Consider the following 10,512-nt stretch of genomic DNA (forward strand, 5'->3'; position numbering starts at 1 on the left):
GTGAACCAACGGCAAAGGAAGACCTTTCTCTCTGTCTCTCTCTCTCTCACTGTCTACTCTGCCTGTCAAAAAAGTAAAAAATAAATAAATAAACCTGGCAATCATCACATGAAAGGAAATTCATGAAATTATGTTTTCCTACTGAGTTGTGGCTTTAAAACATGTGTAATGAAGAACTACATTCTTCTTGATGCACCTATACTGATCACATATACTTGACAATGGGATGGAAAATTAAAAATATAGCAACAGATATCAAAATGTATTTCCAACTGCCCATTTTTAGATGATATACAAAGGTGTATGCATGTGTATTTATATTCCTTGGCCACTGTCTGCTTTTGATAAATCAAAATCTAGATTATATTGTACCTTTTTTCTTCGTTTGAGCATCTTCATCTGAAAGGAAACACCGAGAGTGTGCGGCCGCTTGCTGTCACTCTCAGTGCTTTGGGCAAATGCAGACTGTGATACCCTGGCATAAAGCAAACAGAATCCTCTTCGGATCCCTATCGCTCTGCTCCAGATAATACTATCTCCAAAACCCAGACTATCAGGGCTTACAACACTGGAACCCCACAGGATGTGTGTCCAAGGTTGTTATCTGTCTGTGGGAAGTGCCTTCACCTCAGGTGAATGGGAAGTGCAGAGCTGGCCTTGGCCTACACTGGTCTGGTGTGCTGGAGGCAAGGTGTCTCAGCAAGGGCGATATCGCCACTCATCGCTGCATTTCCAGGAAAAGAAAACTGAAACCACAGATTCCTGGAGAAAGCAAACAAGGAGAATTCAAAACAACAAACCCAACAGAATGAAGGGAAAGCAGACCCAAAAGTCTGCTGGAGGAAGTGGTGAGTGTGGGGTCATTCTTTTTCTAGGCGTCCACCACAGCTTCAGAGTAATTAGCAGAGGTGGAGGATGTTAGAGTGGTGAACTGTTAAGGGTTCAGCGTCGTATTTACATATCCTGTAGAGCACAATGTCTAAAAGTCCTAATGGACCATAGTATTCCAATTACCCCTCACTTCCCCATTTTGCGATTCTATTAGCTTAAAGAGGAACTGGTATCTCTAGGAGAACTTGAACTTTCTGTTTCAGCAACTGCTTTCTTTGCTAGCGTTTCAGTTTGCACCAAACTTACTGGCTGCTGCTTAAGGGTAGTATGCGACTGGGGCTGTCTGAGCCATGAAGAGCTTCGGCATTGCTATCCTCTTTGGGACTGTGGCAGCCTGGGCTACAGCGGACAAGCCTCTAGTACAGACAAATGAGGCTGGATTTCAGCAATGCAAGGATGCCTTGAAACTCCCTGTCCTGGAAGTCCTACCTGGAGGAGGCTGGGATAATCTGAGGAATGTGGACATGGGTCGGGTGATAGGTTTGACTTACACCAACTGCAGGACCACAGAGGATGGACAGTACATCATCCCTGATGAAATCTTCACCATTGCTCAGAAACAGAGCAACCTGGAGATGAACTCAGAAATCCTGGAATCCTGGATGAACTACCAGAGCAGCACTTCCTACTCCATCAACACAGAGCTCTCTCTTTTTTCCAAAGTCAATGGCAAGTTCTCCTCTGAGTTCCAGAGGATGAAGACACTTCAGGTGAAGGATCATGCTATCACCACCCGGGTTCAGGTCAGAAACCTGGTCTACACCGTCAGAATCAACACTGCTTCAGAACTGAGCTGGGGGTTTAAGAAGGAGCTCATGGACATCTCTGACCGTCTAGAGAACAATCAGACAAGGATGGCCACCTACCTGGCAGAACTCTTGGTCCTTAACTATGGCACCCATGTCATCACCAGCTTGGACGCTGGGGCTGCTCTTATCCAGGAGGACCACATCAAGTCCTCCTTCCTCGAGGACAACCAGAACAGTCGTGCCACCATGACTGCCTCCGCTGGAGCTGCGTTCCAAAACATCTTGAACTTCAAATTTGAGGAGAACTACACTTCCCAGAATGGCTTCACCAAGAGCTACCTCTCCAACCGAACCAACTCCAGGGTGGAGAGCCTCGGAGGGGTACCTTTTTACCCCGGTATCACCCTCCAGGCCTGGCAGCAAAGCATCTCCAACCACCTGGTGGCTGTGGACCGTGCTGGTTTGCCCCTGTATTTCTTCATCAAGCCGGATATGCTGCCTGACTTGCCAGGCCCCTTGGTGAAGAAGCTGTCTAAGACAGTGGAAACGGCTGTGAGACGTTACTATGCATTCAACACTTACCCTGGCTGCACAGATGTTGATTCACCCAACTTCAATTTCCAGGCCAATATGGATGACGGCTCCTGCGAAGGGAAAATGACCAACTTCTCCTTTGGTGGGGTTTACCAGGAATGCACGCAGCTCTCGGGGAGCGACGCTGTTCTCCTCTGCCAACACCTGGAGCAGAAGAATCCACTGACTGGTGATTTCTCCTGCCCCTCTGGCTTCTCCCCAGTCCATCTTCTGTCCCAGATCCAAGAGGAGGGTTACAACCAGCTGGAGTGTCAGCGGAAGTGCACGCTCCTCATCTTCTGCAGGAGAGTGTGTGAAGATGTTTTCCGGGTGGCAAGGGCTGAATTCCGAGCTTTTTGGTGTGTGTCCAGTGGCCAAGTACCCGAAAACTCAGGACTACTCTTTGGGGGCCTCTTCAGTAGTAAAAGCATCAACCCCATGACCAATGCACAGTCATGCCCAGCTAGCTATTACCCACTGAGCCTCTTTGGAAACCTCAAGGTGTGTGTTTCTCAGGACTATGAGCTGGGATACAGGTTTCTGGTCCCCTTTGGAGGGTTCTTCAGTTGCATCGTCGGAAACCCCTTAGCAGATTCTACAACCTCCAGGGATACAGGCGCACCTTCTCTGAAAAAGTGTCCTGGGGGCTTCAGCCAACACCTAGCCCTCATCAGTGATGGGTGCCAAGTGTCCTACTGTGTCAAAGCCGGGATCTTTACGGGAGGACCTCTGCCCCCCGCCAGGCTCCCGCCTTACACACAGCCACCCCTCATGAGTCAGGCTGCCACCAACACCGTCATAGTGACCAATACTGAGAATGCCAGATCCTGGATCAAAGACACCCAGACTCATCAGTGGCGGCTGGGAGAGCCTTTGGAACTGCGTAGGGCCATGAAGGTTGTTCATGGGGACAATAACGGTCTGTCAGGAGGGGCAGCAGCTGGGGTCACATTTGGGGTCACCACCTTCTTGGCAGCTGTCATCGCCCTGGCTGTCTATGGCAGCCGGAAGTACAAGAAGAAGGAATACCGAGCAATAGACAACGAGAGAGAGAGTCTAGTTCCAGACATCACGGTGACTGGAGACACCCATGCCAGAGGACAAGAGCAGAGCCCAGCTTAAACTTCTCCAGGAAAATGATTTCTCTCTTCTGCAACTAGAGCTTCAAGCATATCTTTCATGACTTCCATCTCTATTTCTGCCCTGCTAAGTACAGGAGAGGCAAGTGCAACCAAAGCAGGTATAATTTTGTTACCTCTTGTTCAGATATCTGTGCCAGCAAATTAATGAAGCCACATGGAAAGGCTGGGGGTGGGAAGAGGGAGTTATTGTGGTTTTTTGAGCAAAATCTATGCTGGGAACTAACCCATGAAGGGGGGGAATCCCTTTCCAGGTGTGTGTGTGTCATCAGTGATGCATGTGTGTAAAAAGAGAGGGGGATGTTGATATTTGAATTTGGAAACTGTACTTTTAATCTGAGGTCTGCAGTTTTCAATTTATGAGCTGCAAGAATTTTGGCTTTTAAGTACTCCCCTCTCTCTATTTTGCTTTCTCCCAACTGTCTGACAATGAAGACTTGCTTAGACCAGACCACTCAAAAAAACTTCTCACTTCTGTCATCAGATCCTCAGAAAATATTTTAACACATCAATTTCCATTAAGAGGGCAAAGAGGACAGATGATTGGATGACAAGGAGTAAGCAGAGAAAGTGAAAACATGGGAAAGATTCTGCTGCTCAGGGGAAGTTGGAAGTCTTACCCTCAGCCAGCTAATTGATTTCTTCCTTTTAGCTCATCATAAAGGGGCACCAAGAAGAGACAGAGCTGGATAGATCAAGCATTACAGTGTCATGTTCTTTCCTCTTCCATGCATGGCCCCTACCTTCCCTATCTTCCTCTCACATGCACTTACACACACACACACACACACACACACACAAATAAGCAAACATCTAAAGATTACTGTTACTTCCTCCCTAAAGTCAAAGCAGAGTAGAAAGCACCAGTAGGGCACCTACCTTTTCTTTTACCAGCAGAAAGGGGGTTGACATGGTCAAGTCCACATTTTTAAATGAATTGAAAAAGACATCTAGCATCACTCACTTCAGTTCCAAGCTGACTTCCCTGGGGCATCTAGCAGAATGCATGACTGTTACCCAGCAATATTGGGGGCTTTGCTCAATTTAGCTCACATAATTGTTAATTAGCTCCACATAATTCATGTTCCTCCACAACAGTTAAAAAATTTGTATATTTACTTACCAAATCAAGTGTCATTAGTGAACTCGTGTCCCTGGAGGATAATTTGTTCTTTTTTTGTTAATGCTTGCAATTAAGGTCTAGGGCTTACTCTTTCTCTTCCAACTCAGATACAGAGAAATGCAGAATGGAATTTGAGCCCCGCTCTCCAGGTTGCACAGCCAAGGACTCTGATTTCTACAACCTGAGCATTTAATTCTGCCTGATAAGCACTCACATGTTCTAAACCTCTGGGTGTTCTGTGGGTTCTGGGTGTTGTGTATGTTGCAAACAAGCTAACCACTTTTTGGCAATTACTGACTTTCCAGTGGCTTCTTTGAAGATTACTGGGTATAACCAAAGATTCCCAGACCTTTAATGTAATAACTATCCACTGAAAAGAACAGTTCTTCACACACTCACATTTTTACTAACCAAGCTGCATAGCAACATGAACTAAAATATGTACCAGGGAACACTCTGACTGTTCATCCCTATGAAACCAACATTCACCATATCATTCTGCAAAGTCAGAGCTTGAGGGAGAGTTCAGAACCTCTGCTTTCAAGTCCTGGTGGTCTTGGGCAGGATCTGTGGAAAGATCCATCCTGGCTTCCAAGAAAACCACATCTGGTGAGCTATGAAAAGTGGAGACAAATTCGGAATGATAAAGGTGGCTCTACATATGCATTTTACTTTTATGTTCTCACTAGTCTCAGGGTGATTATTACTAAACATTTATTTGAAAACAACAATACACTATGAGTGATTGAATCATATATTATCTTGTGTTCAGGTGAAGGGACCCTTAAAAAGTAAATGTTTGGGGCAGCAGGTTAAGTGCTATCTGTGATGCGGACATCCGATATTGGGGGGAGGGGGAGCATTTCAAGTTCTGGCTGCTCCACTTCTGATCCAGCTCCCTGCTAATGTGCCTGAGAAAGCAGCAGAAGATGGCTCAAGGACTTGGGCCCCTGCCACCCACGAGGGACATCTGGATGGAGTTCCAGGCTCCTGGCTTTGGCTTGGTTCTGCCCTGGACGTTGTGGCCCTTTGTGAGGTGACCACATGGATGGAAGATATCTGTCTCCCTTCTCTTTGTCAAATCTGCCTTTCAAATAAATATTTTTTAAACAAGTGAATGTTCATGATTTTAGAGATGACCGTTCTCCCACAAGATCACTTACTCATTTCTTCATGCCACATATGTAATCTGCTTCTTTAGATGGACCAGGAATCAAGCCAGGTCAGATTTGTGGGTGGAGAACATGCAGAAATTTCAAACAAAACACAGAAAAGGGACTCCCCCATCAGCATCCAGGGGAAGGTTTTGTGGTTGCTTATGGACTCAGGGAGGTAACCCAATATTTCAGATAGATGCATGCATCTACAGAAAGCAGAAGGTCAACAGTTCTTTGTGGTTGTTCATTTGCCATTTATTGTTCTGCACATACAGCTCATGAGCACCAGGTGGCGATGTCCTCTCACAGAGCAACACCAAGGACTTAAAAACACACCAGTAACAGAACAATTCACATCAGGACATACACCTGCCCTCTCCCAGAACCCCCACCCCCACCCCCACTCAAATGCTGGGCAACCACAGACAAGGAAAGGGGGCAGGGGGCCTTTCTTGTGCCACATGGGCCTTCCCCCAATCCTTTCATGCACATGACAGTGCAACACCAGGATGAGTACTTCTGACCAAGTATAAAACCACAGAGGTCCAGATTTTACAAAAAGGTGGAGTGGGGTGGGGTGGAGAATGAAGACACAAAGGCACACACAACCACATATACACAATTAACCTTTCAAGGGATGAGCTGGTCTCCAGCCCCGTGCATCAACCCTGGAGATTCAGGAAGGGTGAAACCATACTGCTGGTGCTAAGCCCACGAGAGGAAAGGCGTAGAATCCACTGCCCGGCCAGGGGAGCACAGCAGGGCTTTCGGTGGGACAATGCCCTGTGCCACAGTAGCAGATGCACAGGGTTCTGCTGGCAGCATTCCCGCCGAAACCAAAATCGTGCCTTTCAAGGTAGGCACGAAAGAAGGAGCAGACGTATGCCCCCTGCCTTGCCTTGCTTGGCACAGTGTTATGGAGGAAATTCAGGAACTCTTCTGCCTAGAAAGTCCCACAAGAAGAACGGCATGAGGATGAGGTAGCCCTGGCTGAGCATCCCCAGAGAGTAAGAGAACAGGGCACAGAAGTGATCCGAACCTAGAGGGAAAGGCTCGAAGTATGAAGATGAACTCCAAAGTGGTGGTGCCACTGGAGCCCTGACTCTCTGGCATAGCCTCTTGTTGGCTACCCCTTGCTCACCTCTGCCACCTTCTGCCTGATGCAGAGAAGCCAGGCTCTCCCCAGTGCCCATTTCCAGCTGCCAAAGTGTGTCTTCTCTTCCCCACCTCCTACTGCCTCACTGTGTTTTCCTACCCCTGGGTGCCGAGGGCAGGCATGGTACTAAGCCTACCTCAAGGCTCTCCAGTAACCCCTGACACTTGCTAAGTGTATGGGCATGGCACTAAGCACCGTCGGGATGTCTTTCATTTAGTTCAGATGTTTCCTTCCCGACTGTGGCAGGAAATTGCCCCATGGTGCAGGGAGCCCAGGACTGGTGTGCTGGTAGCTGGTGAGGCCAAACGGAGAGGCTGGGACTATGGTGGCAGGAACAGTTCCTCCTATCAGAGCTCCCTCTGGTGGAACCAATAAATACCCCAGGGCCACTTGGATAGTGAGATAAGACTCAACACCCGCGTGTCCTGTCCTGGAGAACTGGGTGACCCTCAGGCGAATGCATTGCCACACCAGTGTCAGAATGGCCATCGGCCCAACAGGAAGTTGGTCTCCCATTCTAACATCAGTACCATTTTGAAGGTTCTTTTGTTTCAACTTGCCTAGCATCAAAAACCTTCCAAATACTATGGAACATATATGCATATATATACGTCAAACCCCCAAAACATGAGGTATATAAATCGAATTAGTATCCAGAGGAACTTCCCCCAAACACATAGTTCAAAGAACCCACTTTCAAAGGGGCAATTGGGTTTCCCTTCTTAATCCTCCCTTTCTCTCCTCCCTGACCCTCAATTCATTCTTTAATGGGAGTCAAAGGCAAGAGTAATGGGCGGGAGGAGATAGTCAGGGTCTGGCGACACATCCCAGATGCAAACTGGACCAGACCATAATGGGTTAGTCCAACCCAGTTAGGAATGGGCTTAAGAGGCTTCCTCCATGCTGTAAATCAATTTGTAATAGATGAGTGTGATGAGGGGCCCAGCACCATCTCTGGGCTTTGAACAGCCAATTTGCATGGAGACAGATGGAAGCCCTCATAGACAAAAGACTGATCCTATCTCAAAAAGAAATATAAAAAAGGGATCAGTCTAGCCCTCAACTCATCACATCTTCCCAAGCACAGTTTTGTCTCCATCAGGTCTAAGCTTACTATGGGATAGGTTGACAAAGGGTGAGGAAAGTCAAGGACCACAACTAAGCTGTTTGATCCCTATCAGAACTGGGGTCTGGCATCTTCCAAAACAGAGTGAGGACTATGATAGGACTGTGCACCCCCACACACATACACACATACACAGATGGCACAGAGCCCAGCATGGGCTCCACTCACAGTGACTTCATGAAACTCATGGAATCTTTGAGCTGGTCTGGGATGAGTTGGGAAGAAGGCTATGGGCTCCTCTCCCTGAGGACATTTCAGATGCTCAGTGGACGTAGGCTCTGGTTTGATCAGAGAGGGGTTGGAAACAGCATCATGGGATGCCACCCCAGAGAGGAATCCCAGAGCCCAACCATCCCCACGAGAGAACCAAATGCCTCTTTGGGCAGGTCAGAGGCGTGAGGAGGAGGGGAGGGTCCGGAGAAGCCAAGGACTGTGATGAGAGCTGACCATGCTCCCAGAGGCTCCTGACCCTCGCAGCAGGAAGTGCTTCCTCACTCTACACCGAGGCATCTGATTTCTGGTGTCACAACAGTTGAGCGGTTCACCCCTTTGCTCCCCAACCTTGCACAGTGAGAGCTCCCTGCCTCCTGAGGAGGAGAGAAAAGCAAAACTCCACTCTCAAGCAGAGTGGAAGCAGCAAGAAGCCGGCTGAGGCCAGGAGCCTCAGGCTTCACAAGGCCAGGGTATGGAGTGCCCTTGCACGATCCGTACCCTAAGTGTGCTGACCATGCCCCCTGCTTGGGGCGTGGGGAAGGGGTGAGGGTTCCTTCCTACCCAGCACCAAAAACTCCATGGGAACAGACCCAGGATGGCCCTCATCCCATGTCCCCTTTGTGTTGGATGAGGCTTATGAATGACAACATCATATTCAATCTATCTCCCCCTGGTGGCTGGGAGGGGTGAGGGATGGAGACAGGACAGGAGGGGAGATGAGGGAGTCGAGAGGGCATGGCACCAACTTCCACCTTGACTCTCCTCACTTTTCACCCTGTGGTCCCCATGGCACCTCCCATCTCAAGGCCCTTCCAGCTTCAGTCCTTGTCCTGGGTAGTACTGTCCTCAGAGATGCCCTGGGCAGCTAGTTCAGCCAGTACATTATCCAGGTAATTGGCGTCTGGATAGCCATGGCCAGTGAGATTAGAGCCAAACTCTGTCTTGTGGTGGACCTCGTTCCAGATGACGGTGTCTGACTCCCCTGTGGTGCTGGAGGTACCAATGGCAAAGATGAGACGACGATCCCAGGCCACAAGCAGCAGCTTCAGAACCTAGTGGGACAAACATGGGAGACCCAAGGTAGACATTCAGTGTCGGTCAAAGGTTTTCCTTTGGATGACAAAGTCCTTCCAAAAGTCCCACCCCTCCTTGCATCATGATGCCCTAAGCAACACAGTGAAAGACAAAGACATTTGAACTTGCAGTCGGGGAGCTACAGTTGAGTCTTGGCTTTGTCACTGAATAACTGTGTGACCTTGGAGAAGTTGCAGCACCTCTCTGAGCTTCTATTTCCTTATTTATAAAAAGGCAGCGGTACAATCTGCCTCTAAAGGTATGAACACCTTATGGGGCACTGTATGAAAAGCATTTTCATGCTAGTGTCTGGAACACGCTACCCAATCAATGTAGGTTACCAGCAGCAGAACAGCTGCATTGTGAAAAACAGGATCTGGTAGCTGCAGGCATTTATGACTAAGCACTTTGGGAGCTCTGCCTTTTGCCATCACCACCACCTAATTAATTTACCCACAGCTGACACTGTAGAATAGTTCTCTGATGACATCTTAAAGCACTTTGACCTCTTCCAAGCTATTTTACATTTATTTGCTCATCCGTTTCTCACAACCACACTTGGAGCCAGGCATGGCAGGTGCTATTAGTGCCCTTATTTTACAGATGAGGAAACTGAGGCTCAGAGAATATGTTGTAGGCTGTAGAATGTTCTCATTCAGCTAACTGCAAAAAAATAAAACTTTGTTGAGCAAGACTAACACCTGACCCCCTGTTTCAGGTCTTGATCAGAAAGCACCCAATGAATGTCCTTAGTTCAAAACTGGGCTATTTCCATCATGGTGTGGGCTGGAGGAGAGAAATCATTATAGTGGTAATAATTATAACAGTAGACTTAAAATTATGAGCTACCATTTCCCAAGTAAACACTTTCAAACTGCCAGTCATTGGGTCATATAATGTCAGAACAAATGGATGAGATAGGTACTCTCTCATTGTCCCTTTTTTGCAAAGGAGGAGAGAGAAGCTGGGAAGATAAACGATGTGCCTTGGTCTTATAAGTTGGTCTTACAGTAGCAGCCAGGGCTGGGAGGGGGGCTCAACTTCATGGCTGTCTGCCTCCACAGTCCACAGTGTGAGGCATATTCTGTTGATTCCCAGAAGGGAACAGTATAGATTTCATGCAGGAGGCTGCTTCTGAGCTGAGCTATATGCCAGTTCCCACTGCTCATCAACAGCCAAACTAGGACTTGAGCCCAGGCTGGTCTGGCTCCTAAGTTCATGTTCACGTTACACCTAAATCTACAGGTCAGCCCACAGTCAGGGTTTTGGAATGCTGATGTGAAGAATGAGAGAGAGGGGAACATTGAGGCC

The 10,512-nt window shown here is 48.0% G+C and overlaps 2 protein-coding genes across 3 annotated transcripts in view; one reads left to right on the plus strand and one right to left on the minus strand.

The window, feature by feature from the left end:
• The first annotated feature begins 1,068 nt into the window (after positions 1-1,068).
• On the plus strand, positions 1,069-5,588 carry MPEG1 (macrophage expressed 1). Its single transcript, XM_002709176.6, has one exon. It carries the CDS (start codon positions 1,182-1,184, stop codon positions 3,333-3,335), a length of 2,154 nt encoding a protein of 717 aa, XP_002709222.4. The 5' UTR covers positions 1,069-1,181; the 3' UTR covers positions 3,336-5,588.
• Positions 5,589-5,865: 277 nt separating this feature from the next.
• The window catches only part of DTX4 (deltex E3 ubiquitin ligase 4), a 34,246-nt gene continuing 29,599 nt past the window's right edge, over positions 5,866-10,512 (minus strand). For both annotated transcript variants that reach the window (XM_089308623.1, XM_051854367.3), the window contains exon 9: positions 5,866-9,179. In XM_089308623.1, coding sequence (XP_089164749.1) covers positions 8,946-9,179 — 234 coding nt within the window. In that variant the 3' untranslated portion in view covers positions 5,866-8,945. The remainder of the gene's footprint in view (positions 9,180-10,512) is intronic.

The sequence above is a fragment of the Oryctolagus cuniculus genome, chromosome 1, assembly GCF_051225735.1.
Source record: "Oryctolagus cuniculus isolate XC-2025 breed Fujian yellow rabbit chromosome 1, ASM5122573v1, whole genome shotgun sequence".
In the NCBI taxonomy this organism is placed as follows: domain Eukaryota; kingdom Metazoa; phylum Chordata; class Mammalia; order Lagomorpha; family Leporidae; genus Oryctolagus; species Oryctolagus cuniculus.